Raw genomic sequence first — 15,584 nt, 5'->3', positions numbered from 1 at the left:
GACCGTATCATCTCTTCCTCAGAAGGTTGATTGGAGGAAGCAGGGGAATATGGCTTTTGCAATGGTAAGAATTCCCCTGAAGCCTGGGGCCCTAGAGGGAGATCCAGAGGTAAGGAACGGTCAGATCTGACAGAAGCAGCTCTCTGGCTTTGCTGCAAGCTGGTTGCCATTCCTTGCTTTGTAGCCTCTGATATCAAGGCTTTCATGTTCAAAGGAAATTGGAATGCCTGACGCTCCCCTGAGCGGTTTCCGGGGTAAAGCTTGCCTCAATAGATGAAATCCTTTGCCTTGAAGGCTGTTGCCAGGGAGATAAGGCAGAAAAAGGGTCTGGATGTGAGCCAGTCTGTGACTCACTGTTGCTGGGCAAATTGCAATCAGCCTGCAAATGTTGCTCTCCAGCGCCATCTGGGAATAGAGCCTGTGGAGGTCGGTTGTCACAGGCCTCAGGGGCTGTCCCAACAGTTGCCCTGCATGTTGGCAGGAAACGGCCTGACTGGAAGCTTGAGGCTTTCTCCTGCGGTCAGCAGCCTTTAAAGCCTTGGCTAACTCTCTCTTGATGGCTTTCTGGCGCCTGGTAGCCTCTTGCTCCGCATCCTTGGAGATGCAAGCCAAGGTCTTGGAGCTTTTGAGGAGCTTTGCCGCTGCCTTCAGGCTTGCGGGCCTTGATCCCGAGGCCCCCAAAGCGTTTCTGCCTTTCCTAGCCCTGCCCGGGCTTTTGCTTGTCAAAGTGGCTTCTCAGCTTAAAGGAGCAGCTGCGCTTCCATTTTGAATTTTCCACCATGCAGACACGCCGCAAGGGCTCCGCTGTGAAGGAGATGGTGGCAGGCAACAACAGAGATCACGCCAAGCAGTCGGGCAGGGACTCTGTCCGGGGGGACAGCGGTTGTCAAACAACAGTCCAAGGCTTACCAGTCCGCCGGCTGCCCTCTGTAAACAGCAGAGTGCTGAAGCTCTCGCCACTGCAAAGCGCAGAAGTGCTGTCTGCTCTGCTACTGCCCTGGCTGGCTCTGCGAGCAATGCTTAACTGGTCACCTTGTAAGGATCACTTCCTGGTGATCTGACTGCCGCAGAGCAGCCCTGACTGGGCTCAAGCTAAAAACTCTTCACGCTGGAATCAATTGGTGGTACAGCTGTCAAATTCAAAGGAGCTGACATGTTGAAGGTATAGCTGTCAAAGAAGTGGAATGATATCTAGGAATAGGTTGCCCTAATTAAAAGCATGTCTATCTTTAGTTAGGACTGAGTCAAAAGCTAGGGACCATTGGGTAGGCGTGTCCTCACAGTTTTGACAGACTCAGTCCTATTGGCTAACAGACAAGGACAACTCATTCCTGGATGCTATCTCCACTGCAATGGAGAATAGAGAGAGATTTTCTAATTAGGCAGCTGTTATAACCTGGCGGTGCCAATTCCCAAAGTCTTTATGAAAATTGGAAAAGCCAGGTGATCTCTACTGTCAAGTCAAAAATTATACATACAACCAATAATTTCTAGGGCAGATAGCAAGTTTTAAAATTATTGTCTGGTGGACCGTAAGAAATGTTTATGGGCATTATTCAAGAATACTAGTAAATCAGTAAAATTCTTTTCCTAGTCAGTCTTATTTTCTGATAAGATACAAAGAAAATTTAATGTCAGCCAAAATGATCAGGTCCACACATGAAGGTCCAATTAAACTGATTTATTGCTACTTATGCTTATGCACAGGAATCTTCTCAACTAAGGGTTAGCACCTAGGAGCTAAATAAGAGCCCATGGAATTCAGGGGCAGTTCACTTGTGGCTACATAGAGATTCTCGGCTGATTTGTCTTTTGATTCTGCCTCCAGCTTCTGCCACTCCTTTTTTCACAATTAATACCAACAGAAAAAAAGAGAAAATAATGGTTATACAATGTTCTGAAAAGAACACTGCTTCCTATTTACAATTTGTAAAAGACCAATTGATAAGCCACAAGGCTATTGGAAGAATGCTCTGTGGATAGATGAGACCAAAATAGAACTTAGGGGCTTTGAATGAAAAGTGTTTGGCAAAAGGCAAACATTGCATTCCAGCATAAAAACCTTTTCCCATCTGTGAAACATGTTGAAGTTGAATGGCCTGGCAGACTTGCTAAATTAAATAAAAAAGTGGTCCGACTTCCTCCTCTTAGCTCCTCTCCAATAATGTCCTGAATATACAGCACCAGATGGCTTCTTAGACCGGTTTTTGCAAGCTCCCTAATAACCATCCCAATTACAGTCCACTCAGTACTGTAGATTCTATCATTCTATTGCAATACCAGTTAATTACAATTTGATACAAATATTTACAAAGACCAAACATAAATATAAACATGCACACAACATTTAACTTTCAAATAGAAATGATTACTTGGTTCTCTTCCAAACAAGGTAAGAAGGGAAAACATTACAACCTTTAAAAATATATTCTGATGCTCTGAAGGGAAAAGGATGAAAAATGAGGTTGCAAATTAAGGAAAACAGCAAAAATCTGGTATTATTCCTGATCGCTTGTTACCAGAATAACTACAGATTTATCAATTGAGTTAAAAAAGCTGAAGTGACACCTGAAGAGTGTTTTACTATAAATAGCAAATAAATTGCCAGAAAACAATATGCCCAGGCTGCATGAAACTTCAACTCTCTTCCATGATGATAGAAGTTGCAAAATTTTAACTTCTATAAACTTCTCTTTTTTCACACAAAAAATCAAAGCATAATCTATTTGAACTGTTTTTCTGGTATTAGAAATTACTACTGCCATTTCTATTATATCAACTTTAATTCAAGAGACATAGGCATTACCCTTTTTGGACTGAGAGTCCTTTCAAAAATAATTTGTCATCTGGAATTATAGTACTCTTCAGAATAACAAAATATGTGAATTGTTCAAGCACTGTAAACTTTTGAAATAAGATTTTTTTAAAAAAATTTGATTTATATGCCGCCCTTCTCCGGAGACTCAGGGCGGCTTACAATGCGTTAAGCAATAGCCTTCATACTTTTGTATATAAGTAACTGAATCTTGGTCTTGGCTCTTTTCACAATAGAAATTATCAAAAATACATATTCAATTCTCTGGCAGTATGCTAGAGCAAAAAGCACAGACCCATTTTGTTATCACCATTTTGTTAGTATTTAGTAATTAGTGTAACCAATACATAAATCAGGACCTGTAAATTACTTAGTCCTAACTCTTCCTGAAGGAATCTAGAACTAAAGCATACTGCTGTTAGATACAAATTAGCTTCCCTCTGAAGACTAACAGTGAAATAAGACCCACCTCCTTTTCTAACACTTGATAAACTATGAAACTGATCTTAAAATAGTGTTATTACCCTTCCTCGATGCCACAGTTGATAGAATTGCTGAGACCTCACTTGTGGATGCTTGATCATAATCTCATCTGATTTCACCTTGGGTCTATGCCAACATGCATTGTTGCCTGCAGTCAGGGAGATGGACTGCAATTTTAAAAGTGCTGTCACTTGAGTTCTGGGGCATTTGGTAGAGCTGCATTGTTCTCCATAATTCACCACATCCTAATGACACTGCCACTAGTGATCTGTGACTGCATATTCTTTGGCCTAAATCCCACTTATACTATAGCTAATCTGGTCATCCCACTGTCTACTAACTGAGGATACACTATGGTTCCTCAAACTGAGATTTGGCAAAAGCCAGAGGAAATCTTGGGAAAACTAGGAAGCTTAATGCAAATTTCCAACAACAGGTGAGAAAGATATATGTCTGAACTCAGAATGTAGACAGAGTAAGAAAGGAAGAACAAAGGGTATTTTATAGAAAATTATAGCAATCATGGGAACACTCCAAACTTGTTTCAATTTAATAAGGAACAATGGAAAGGATTTTATCACATTAAAATAACATTAAATTGTTAATGTGATCATGTACATAGAAGGACAACATGAAAAACTTATACAAGGTGACTAGCCCAGATGAGATTGTATTCAAGAATTTGGTGAACTTGAAGATGAAGTCAGATGGGCTATAAAAGAACTAACATACAGCGAGTCCTTGGCTTATGTTTGTTTAGCAACCATTTGTTTAGCAACCATTCAAAGTTATAACAGCGCTGAACAATGACCTATGGCCAAAGTAATAACTGTGGCAGCACCTCTACATTCATGTTATTGCAATCTGGGTGTTTGGCAACCTGTTCTCACTTACAACCAGTTGCCAAACACCCCATAATCACATGATCACCATTTGCAACTTTCCTTGCTGGCTTCCCAGGAATAAAATCAATAGGGAAACTGGCAGGAGAGGTCACAAGTCACTCATGAACTGCACCCTCTTTGCTTCCTTCACTCACACTGCACTCTCCTTCCCTGCCTTTCTCTTTAGAGCAGAGGTGTCAAACTGGTGGCCCATGGGCCGGATGTGTCATGTGCAGGCTATGCCCACCCCGGCTCCACAAAGGCAAAAATCATCGCGATACGTCACGGGACACAATCAAATTTGACACCCATGCTTTAGAGTGTTTTCCAGAGACTCTGCAGGAGTGCTTTTAGTACACTTTGGAGCTCTGTTTGGAAGCTGCTGGCTGTTTGTGAGGCTTTCTCATTCCTTCCAGAGCTGCAACAAAGCACAAAGCATGTGAGTGTAGTAAGGTAGAAGGAGGCCATGGTCCATGTCAGCAAAGGAGGGAAGGAAGGCACAGGGCATAAGAGGGAAGGAAACCAGTGCATTTGTGTGAGCGAAGGAGACAAGGAGGGAGCAATGCTGTTGAGCTTCCTGGGGTTTGGCATTTCCTGCTTTGCCCCCCATTATGAAGACTTTTTAGGCATTGATACTTCCCTGGATACAGCGCCTTTTGCTGAGCTGTGGAAGCTTCCTACTTGCTTGGCACTTTATTAGGGGTGGCTGCTTCACACTCCATTGTGGAAGTTTCCTGAGCTTTTGGTGTTTCCTGGAGCACACTGCTGGGGTGGTTGAAGCTCTCAGAAGGTGCAGCTTCTTTTGCTGCCCTCCCTGCATTTGCACCATTCTGCAGCACTCCCTCAACTCATTCATGGCTTGCCAGTGCCTCTCCCAACGCCCTGAAGCACCCCACGCTCCTTATCTGGGTCTCTCACCAAATTTCAAACCACAATTTTTGTTTAACAATGGCAGCAAGGAGTGTTGGGATTGTAGTTGCTGAGAACTACCTGTATGGGAAAACTCCAGGACTGATCAAATCTCCATAAAGCTCTTAAAGGAGGCCAGTATGAAAAATCATGACAGCCCTTTGCAAACCAATGTAAAAAAAGCAACAGGGACCCAAGACTGGAAAATATCTACCTAGACCTAACCCATACAAAGCCAGATTTAAAATAAAGTTTTAATTAAAATAGTCCTAATACCACATGCCAACAAGAAAATGTTGAAAATCCTAAAAGATTACAGCCCTATATAGAGAAAGAAAAATGGCAATTGTATGGGAAACGGACGTTGTCTTACCTGAACGTCCATTTTCGGGGCGTTGCGGCTACGCTCCATAGCTGGGTTCTTCCTCAGAGTCTGTCAACAACTGAGTGGAAATTTATGCAAGAAACTCCTCTCTCCATGCTCCAGTCACGCCCATCCGTCCCACAATCCTCAGTCTTGAATGAAGATGCAGAAGAGCACATGTCGTCCTAACGAACAAGGATAAACTGAACAACAACAGAAAGTCGGAGCCTCGAACCAAAGCAGGCAGCCAAATAAAAGGAACAAGGGAGGGAATGGAGCGTAGCCGCAGCGCCCCGAAAATGGACGTTCAGTTAAGACAACATCCATTTTCCGAGCGCTGCGGCTATGCTCCATAGCTGGGATATACCCAAGGTTAAACCTCCAGGGCGGGAGGCTCCGACAGAACACTTTGTAGCACTCGCCATCCGAAAGAAGCTTCAGCTGAAGCGAAAATATCTAACCGATAATGTTTAATGAAGGGGGACAACGAGGTCCAAGTAGCTGCTCGACAGATGTCAGACACTGAAGCCTGCGTAGCCCAAGCCGCAGATGTTGCCGCACTGCGGGTTGAGTGAGGCAGGATCCGGTCCAGCGGTGGCTGTGCCTGCTGCTCGTACGCCGAAGCGATGCAGGCCTTGATCCACCGGCCCACTGTGTAGATGACACCTTTTGACCCATGGAAGTTGGGTGAAGTCCCCGAACCACTGCCTGGGCCAGAGCCGGCGGAGGGACCATTGAAGCTTGTTGGAGGCCGGCCGCCAGAATGGAAGACAGGGCCGATGACAGCACGGTCTAAAAGTCCAACTGTGGGCACACTGTTGGCAGAGCCGCTGTCCGGAGCCCTGCCACAGTGGGGGTGAAGGTGGCTTCTGGAGGCTGTCAGCAGGAGGTCGAAGCCGGACCCAACCCAGCAGATGAAACATCTGGCAGGGATTGAGAGACACCCTTAACGAACTGTAACGGTAGCAGAGATGAACCCCGGGAAGCGGACGTCCCGCCTCCGAAGGTGTAGTCTGCCTAGTAGTAGACTCCAAGCCCGAAGATCTGGAAGTCGCCATTCTGGCCTTATCAAAATGTTTTTCCAGGGCCTTGTGATGGCGTAAGGCGTCTTTGTCAACCTCCTTGGGCACCTTGGTATGATGGGTATTGTGGCTGCTGCCCACAGACGCCCACCCGCCCTTTTCTTTTGCGCCTTGACTCGTGGGGGACTCGCCTCCTGCTCGAGGTCCGAGGAAAGCGAGGAATCAGCCATGATGAGGCAATCAAGTGTTGACAACAGCGGCCGTACAAAGGCGCTCTTTTTTGGGGGGGGGAAGTCAACTGTTCAAGGTCCCAGAGGCGGGGGGGCTGAGCCGCCAGCAAATGGTAACAAGTCAGGCGCCCCAAGAGGTGTGGTAATGAACCTCAGTCTCAACCACGTGTCCCCTCAACCACAGCAGTTGTCCAGCAAGTCTAAGGCCAGGCAAAATGGCGGATGCTCAATCAGGCGACCAAATAGCGGCCGCAACTGACGAGTACTGGCCGGCTTCCACTGCACTTCAGGTGAGCCGAAGGCCAGGTAAAATGGCGGCGTCTGTACCGATGTCAAAATGGCGGCCGCAACTGATCAAAATAAAATGGCCGCCCCACGCTGCACTGCAGGGCTGAATCAGGCCCCGGTGGTTGAAAGGACTCACTGCCGGTCGCACAGGGACAACAATTTGAACGGCGCTGCCCGCAGAGGCCTGACGGGACAGCTGCCGAGTGCCAGACCACACCAGAAATTAGCTCGTTGGAGAGCGCACAAAGGATGCGCTAACGCTCCGCCACGCCGCCGCCCTAAAGGGAGAGCCCAGAGGATCTACTTGAGGTGGGGTGGGACAGTGGCGGCGAACTGCTTCGCCCACGCTCCCACAGGTGGCTAAAAGTCAAGCCGGATCCGCCCTTGAGGGTCGGAATCCGGCGGCTGCCTCAGCACTAAGCGCTACGGCACAGGATGGCACGGAGCGCCCGGACACGTCACCGTGCCTCACAGCTGACTGGCGGTCTCCAAAATACTCACACGGAACTCTTTGGCTCTCCACTGTAAGAAAATACTTAATCAAAAATAAAGCAACAGCCTAAACGAACTAGCCAAAGATGTAATTATTCGAGCACAGAGAAAAAAACACCTCAGTCTGACAGCAACTGAGTGAAAGACTGGGGATTGTGGGACGGATGGGCGTGACTGGAGCATGGAGAGAGGAGTTTCTTGCATAAATTTCCACTCAGTTGTTGACAGACTCTGAGGAAGAACCCAGCTATGGAGCGTAGCCACAGCGCTCTGGAAAATATATCATTTCCAATTTTGTTCTCCCGTATTTTCACAATGGGAAAAATATGGCAGAACAAAATCATGTAATTTAATATTAGGTGGATGACAGAAACAGCAAGAAAATATAAAAAAGAACACAACTTCTGTTTTATAGACTACTCCAAAGCTTTTGATTGTGTTGATCATTTGAGACATTAGAAGCATATCAAAGCAATGGGTATACGTGTGTGTGTGTGTGTGTTTTTATTATTCACAACTTTATTACACACAATCAACTAAGAAGCCACAATGAAACCTATAGCTTACATATTTTCAGCAGATACCAGGATGCCATTAAATATATTTAGGGTCTGTGTAATGATATTACTGTCCACTGTTGTTATTTCAATGTAATGTAAAGTTTAATGTAAATACCTCTGGATCATAATTATTCTGGCAGTCATGTTTTGAAAATCATGCTTCCTCTAGTAGTTATTTTGTGTACATTCGTGAAATATCTCAAAATCTGATATGTCAGTTACCAACAGATAGTTTTTTATCCTTAAATAAGAGCATTGGTGCTTCCTATTAATATACAACTTTAATAGAATCTAATGCTAGCATATTAGAGAGGCAGTTTGGTGTAGGTCTTAAGCCACCAGGTGAGAAACCATGAGTTCTCGTTCTGCCTTAGGCATGACACCAACTGGGTGATCTTGGGCCAGTCACACACTCTCAGTCTTAGGAAGCAGGCAATGTCAAACTAGTTTGAAAATCTTGACAAGAAAATTACAGGGCCTTGTCTAGGCAGTCGTCAAGGGTCATCCCTGACTTGAAAGTACACACAGACATACAAAAATAGCACATAATCCCAACATATAAAACCAGAATGAAACAGGTATCCCTGTGCAGATCATTGACTAATCAATCAAATATTACCTACTTATTGTAAGCATGCCATCCCAGAATATCTTTTCTCCTAATTTTAAATTCTAGTTTCAATTCATTTGTACATTACCACTTTCTCACAAAAAGTCTCAGGATAACTTAAAAACTAAAGAAATTCTAATACTACCTGTCAAATTTAGGATAAATAGAAGCACCAAATAAAATGAAAGGATACCTTAATGTATAATTAAGGAAATTAATGCATAATTAAGGAAAACACTAAGATTTCAACACATTGATTGCAGAGGTGCTAGATGCTCAAGCAAGAGATTATCCAAGTATGAAAAGGCTGGGAACTTGTCCTTTTAACATTATTTGCAAAACTTACATAATTAGTCAAGGGCACAGTATAAGGCATACATTTTTATTGCACATTTAATATATTCTTGTATATGCAGAAAAAGTAGAACAGAAATACTGCAGTAAAAGGGATACAAGACTAACAGGTCTGGAGAGGGTGAAGGAAAATAGGAAAATTTAAGTATTAATTTTCTCTAATACAGGTAGTTCTTGACTTACAACTGCAACTGGGCCCAAAATTTCTGTTGTTAAGTGAATTTTATCCCATTTTACAACCGTTCTTGACAGTTGTTAAGTGAATCACTGCAGTTATTAAATTAGTAGGATTGTTAAATGAATCTGGCTTCCCTATTGACTTTGCTTGTCAGAGGATTTTAAAAGGTTATCACATAACACTGGGACATGGCAACTGCCATAAATATGAGTCAGTTACCAAGCATCTGATTTTTGATCACATGACCATGGGAATGCTGCAATGGTCTTAAGTGTGAAAAACAGTCATAAATCACTTTTTTCAGTGCCATTGTAACTTCAAATGGTCACTAAATGAACTGTTGTAAATCAAGGACTACCTGAATATTGTAGGTAAATAACAACTGTAGGTCAGGCTGTGGCAAAGGAAGAATAAGATAATATAATTTCAAGTACCGTATTTTTCAGAGTATAAGACACACATTTTCCCCCCTAAAAGAGGCTGAAAATTTGGGTGCATCTTATACTCCAAATGTAGCTTTTTCAAAGCTTTTTTTCAGCCCTAACGAGGCGCTAGCAAGTCTTCCGGGTTTTGCCTACTTCCTCCGAATCTCAGCTGTGCTTTAGAAGTTTTTTTTCAGCCTTAACAAGGAGCTAGCAAAGTGAAGCGATCTCCGTGCTTTGCCTCCTCCCTCCATCTCTCAGCTGTGCTTTAGAAGCTTTTTTTCAGTGAAGCAATCTTCCGTGCTTTGCCTGCTCCCTCCAACTCTCAGCTGTGCTTTAGCTTTTTTTCAGCCTTAACAAGGTGTTAGCAAGTGAAGCGATCTCCGTGCTTTGCCTGCTTTTCTTATTGCTTCTCTCTCCAAAGATCAGTTGTGTTTTAGAAGCTGTTTTTTATCCCCAAGCAGGTGATAAAAAGTGTGCATGCTCAAAACCAGCGAACTAATGTGATGAAGCTGACCAAACTAAGGACGCTAGCCAGATGAATACCTGGTAAGCAGATTTTTTTCCCCTATTTTCCTCCCCAAAAACTAAGCTGTGTCTTATACTCTGGTGCGTCTTACACTCCGAAAAATACGGTAAATTGTTGAAGAAACTTCCATTTGTTATCCTGCCTTAAAACATACAGAATGAAAAGATTTTTCCAAATTATTTATTTATACACATACACACACACACGCACATCACATGAGTTTAGTTCAGGCATTTATTGGTGGTTTTGTTTTGTTTTTAAAGTTTAGTGTGTCATTATTCAAATGGAATTATGAACAATCTTTCTGCCATATATTTTAATCTATTCTGAAAGATGGATATATTTTGATATTCAAATAACAACGATCCTTTAAAATGCATCACTTACCAGTAACTACTATGCTGCTCATATTAGAGTTCGGGCTATTGAGTACACTGCCTGAAAGAAGTTCGTCAGATCCTCTCTAAGAAAGAAAGAAACAATAAGCAGTTTGCCATCTAAAAATACAAAATTGGTATTAATAATGTCAAAATGACATTAAGTGAAAATCTAAAGCAAGGAAACTATTTAGAGAGTTATCACTTTTTTTGTACTAAACTTTCAGGTGTCCGTTTAGAAGATACTAACTTATTTACATCTATTTTTTATTCAGTTACAATAATCTCTTCAGGTGAAACTAAAACAAAAGTTATTTATCCAAATCCCCTTGAAAATAGCAGATAAGAGATCTAAATTACAAACATCCCATTTGAAAAATGAGAAGCAACTAAATTATCAGGACAGTATTTCCAAAGTAGTGGAGGCCCTTGAAGCTATAGATATACAGTGTTTTTTAAGTTTGCAAACCCTTTTGAATTTTCAGTATTTCAATATTTTTCAATATTTCTGCATAAATATGTCTTAAAAAGTTATTTTTTCTTCACATTAGTCCTAAAATTAGACACAGAGAGAACCAAATTAAACAAATGAGTCAAGAGAATACTTATTCACCTATTTATTGAGGAAAATGGTGAAAATGAATTTCTTCTGCTATAACCATTTTTTGGTTGTCTTGTTGAAAGACTCAGTTTCTCTTGAGCATCAATTCACAGACAGATACCCTGACACTTTCCTGTAGAATTTGCAATTCAGAATTCATAGTTCTACCAATGAGGGCAAGCTGTCCTGGTCCAAAGGGAGCAAAGAAGGCCCCAAAGCATGATAATGCATGTTTCACAGATGGGATAAGGTTCTTCTGCTGGAATGCAGTGCTTGCCTTTCGCCAAAAAGAAAACTTTTCATTCAAGCCCAAGAATTTTATTTTGGTTTCATCCAGACACAGAAAATTCTTCCAATAGCTTTCAGGCTTATCCAAATCATCTTTTTTTTAAAAAAAAATAATTTTATTGAATATACATTTTAAAAACATTAGACTTGGTGCGACTTGTCTGGTACATACTTTTCTAACACTTTTTCTTTTGTGTATATTATAATATAACATCATGCATATTCCATATATACTTTTTGTACATTCAATCACACTTCAGTTACATAGATATTCCCTTCGTATCTATTCAAATCCAATTTAATCCTATCTAATATTTCTTATATTATTTAATTTATTTTTCTCCCCTTTTCTTCACTCTGTTTCTAATTCTCTATCCCTACATTCCTCCTTTTCTCTAGCCATTTATAAAATGTATTCCAGTTCCAGTTCATCTTTATCTTTGAGCTCCATTGTTAACCTGTCCATTTCTACACAGGTCAATATTTTGTTGATTATTTCTCCCTCCTGTGGGTTCTCTCTGCATTTCCAATTTTGTGCAAATATCAACCTCACTGCCGTTAATATGTGTACCATAAGATATATTTCTTCTCATCTTTCATAAACTATAGATGGGCAGCAATGTTCCATTTGGATACTGGTGGAATTCAAACTCTTTTGGAGTTTTGTAACCTTTTGTTAGTTTTGTAATCTTTTCTAAACTGGTGGGCATTAATAACTGTTTTTTGTAGTCCACAGACATTTCCTCTATTTGAGCCATGCCACACTTCCAAATACCTGTGTTGTGAACATCAGACTGAGCTGTGGTGGTATAGTGGTACGAATGTTAGAAAACAATATTGCAGACAAACTCTGCCCACAGCCAGGAGTTTGATCTTTTTTTTTTATTGCAAAAGTTTTACAATTACATTTTCACCCCTTTCCCCCCCCTCTACCCACCCCAAACTTCCCAACCTCCCTAACCCTCCCCTCCCCCCGGACTTCCACATAATATACTTATATCAGGTAAAAAAAAACCCTTGATATAAAACTTATATAAAACTTGAACCCCTCCCTCCTCCTTGTAAGTTTTTCATCTTCATTACACTGAAATATTTCTATCTTAAAATATCATTTTCAATTAAAAGCTATTTGGTACTTCCTAGTTTGATATTTGTTCTGAACATAATCTATCCACTTTTTCCATTCCCATTTATAAGTCTCTTGTAAACAGTCTTTTAAAAATGCTGAGATCTTCGCCATCTCTGCAAAACTGGCCATCTTCAAAGTCCATTCCTCAATCGTGGGCAAAACTTCATTCTTCCAATATTTACCTATCAATAATCTTGCAGCTGTTATCATGTACAATATCAACTTTGTTTCACCCGTAGTAAAACCCTTAACTATACCCAATAAAAACAATTGTGGAGAAAATTGAATTTTTTTCTTCAAAACATTCTGCATGACCCACCAAATTTTTATCCAAAAAGCCTTAACTTTCCTACAAGTCCACCAAACATGATAATATGTAGCATCTAAACCATCACATCTGCAACATTTTGGCTGAACATTAGGGTACATACACGACAATTTTTTGGGGTCTAAATGCCATCTATAAAACATTTTATAGAAATTTTCCCTCAGATTCTGCGACTGTGTAAATTTAACGTTCTGAACCCAAATTTTTTCCCATGTTTCCAACATCACTGGCTCCTCAAAATTTTGTGCCCACTTAATCATACAATCTTTAACCAGTTCAGTTTCTGAATCCCTTTCTAACAAAACATTATAAAGCCTTTTGATATGCATTGGACCTTTCTCTTTTATGTATCTAACCAATTCTTCCTCATGCAACATAATACCAGTTTTTTGGTCCTCTCTCCATCTCAATTGTAATTGATTATATTGTAACCAAGTTAAGTTAATCCCTTCGTCCAACAGTGTCTGTAGTGTCTTCAACTGCCATCTGCCCGCATCTGTAAAAAGAACCTCTTTGTATGAAAACCCCCCGAGTGACATTATATTTGTATTCCACATAATATGACCAAGATCCAGCCATAGCGGTATTTTATAATCCCATTTGAATCGGTGCTTCTTCCATACTCTCATCAAAGAGTCTCTAAGTATATGGCTTTTAAATACTTTATCCACTTTGTTATCATAAAATAAGTAAGCATGCCATCCAAATTCAAGATCAAAACTTTCAATATTCAATATTCCAGTCTTTTTCCTTCCAAACCAATCACTTGCTGAAGTCAGAGCTGCTGCTTCGTAATGTAACTGTAGGTTTGGAAGTTTAAGACCTCCTCTTTCTGGAATATCTTGCATAATTTTCAATTTCACTCTCGGGTTTTTCTCGTTCCAGACAAACTTGTTCACTCCAGTTTGCCAGACTTTCAGTTGCTTATCACTTTTGAGCACCGGAATCATTTGAAACAAAAAAAGAAATCTTGGCAAAATGTTCATCTTAACTGCTGCTATTCTTCCAAGTAAAGACAGCTGCAGTTTTTTCCAAATCTCCATATCTTTCTGCACCTCTCGCCACAAAACCTCATAATTATTTTGAAACAATTTCATATTTGATTCTGCAACCTGAACTCCTAGATATTTTACCTTTGGTACAATCTCAAAACCTGCCCTCCTTTCAAGCTCATATCTACGATCTTGTGTCATATTTTTAACTATCACCTTAGTTTTTTTCTGATTCAATCTAAAACCTGAAACTTTACCATAGTCTTGTATAATGTCCTTCATCTGGATTATTGATTCCATTGGCTGTGTTAGGGTAACAACCAGATCATCTGCAAATGCTTTTATTCTGTAATCCTCTTGCCTTATCGTTATACCTTTCAAGATATTAGAGTCCCGTATTGTATTTAACAAGACTTCTAATGTTAAAATAAATAACAATGGGGATAACGGACATCCCTGTCTTGTTCCTTTTTCAATTTTAAACTCTGTTGTCAAACTTCCATTAATAATAATCTGTGCCTTTTGCTCTTGGTAAATTGCTGAGACCGCCTGTATAAATTGGTCCCCAAAGTCCATCTTTTTTAAAGTCTTTAATAGAAAATTCCAATCCACTCTGTGAAAGGCCTTTTCCGCATCCAAAAAGACCAGCACTGCAGGTATCTGTTTATTCCTCTCAAGATATTCCAATAAATCTATTACTTGCCTTACATTATCCTTCATGTATCTACCCTCGATAAATCCCGCTTGGTCATCATGGATCACCTTTTGAATTACTGGCATCAGCCTGTTGGCTAGTACTTTTGCATAAATTTTATAATCAGTATTAAGAAGAGATATTGGTCTATAATTCTCCGGTTTTTTAGGACCTGCTTGTTCTTTTGGTATCAAAGAAATATATGCTGTTGTCCATGATGGGGGTATTTTACCCCCTTGTTGAATATTACAAAACAAATCTCTAAGTTGTTCCACCATTTCTGTTTGCAAAGTTTTATAATACACTGCTGTCAAGCCATCAGTTCCAGGAGCTTTAGCTGTTTTTAATTGTTTAATTGCTGCCATTATCTCCTCCTCTGTTATAGGATAATTCATTCTTTCCTTTTGTTGATCTGTAATTTTTGTGACTCTTTTATTATCTAAATATTTTTCTATAAGTCCATTCTGCACATCATCTTTAGCATATAGTTTAGTGTAATAGTCCACAAAAGCTTCTTTAATTAATTTTTGTTGAAAAATTTCTTTCCCTCCAATATCAATATTATCAATAGTCCGTGTACTCTGCTTTTTTCTTAAAGTGTAGGCCAACCATCTGCCCGGTTTATTGGCATTACAAAAAGTATTATGCTTCGCATATTGTAAATTTGTTGCAACTTGTTCCGCCATAAGCATTTGAAATTGGTCTTTCAGAAGTTTTATAACACCACGTATTCTTTCATCTGTTGGGTTTTTAATAAGTAGCTGTTCTTTATTCTTTATTTCTATTTCCAATTCAAGTCTTCTCTTTTGTCGATTCATTTTGTGTTTAGAATTCATGTAGATAAGCACCCCTCTCATATATGCTTTGCTCGCATCCCACACAATTTCGATTGGGGTACCTTTATTCAAGTTTATTTCAAAAAATTCTTTCAAGTGCTTTTTAAGTTCTATTATGTTTTTTTCATATCTGAACAAGTTTTCATTCACTCTCCAAGAGCGTCGTTCAGTCTTACCCATCTCGATTTCTATCCATACT

At 40.4% G+C, this 15,584-nt stretch overlaps 1 protein-coding gene across 4 annotated transcripts in view; it reads right to left on the bottom strand.

Moving 5' to 3' along the window:
- PTBP2 (polypyrimidine tract binding protein 2) overlaps positions 1–15,584 on the bottom strand; it is a 101,143-nt gene that overhangs the window by 68,534 nt on the left and 17,025 nt on the right. For all 4 annotated transcript variants that reach the window (XM_070941188.1, XM_070941189.1, XM_070941190.1 and 1 more), the window contains exon 3: positions 10,528–10,603. In XM_070941188.1, coding sequence (XP_070797289.1) covers positions 10,528–10,603 — 76 coding nt within the window. The remainder of the gene's footprint in view (positions 1–10,527; positions 10,604–15,584) is intronic.

This window comes from Pituophis catenifer, unplaced genomic scaffold (genome assembly GCF_029215685.1).
Source record: "Pituophis catenifer annectens isolate HBS135680 unplaced genomic scaffold, rPitCat1.0.hap2 SCAF_3, whole genome shotgun sequence".
NCBI classification, from domain to species: domain Eukaryota; kingdom Metazoa; phylum Chordata; class Lepidosauria; order Squamata; family Colubridae; genus Pituophis; species Pituophis catenifer.
The sequence above is the reverse complement of the archived record's forward strand: the minus strand, read 5'-3'. Positions and strand labels throughout refer to the sequence as shown.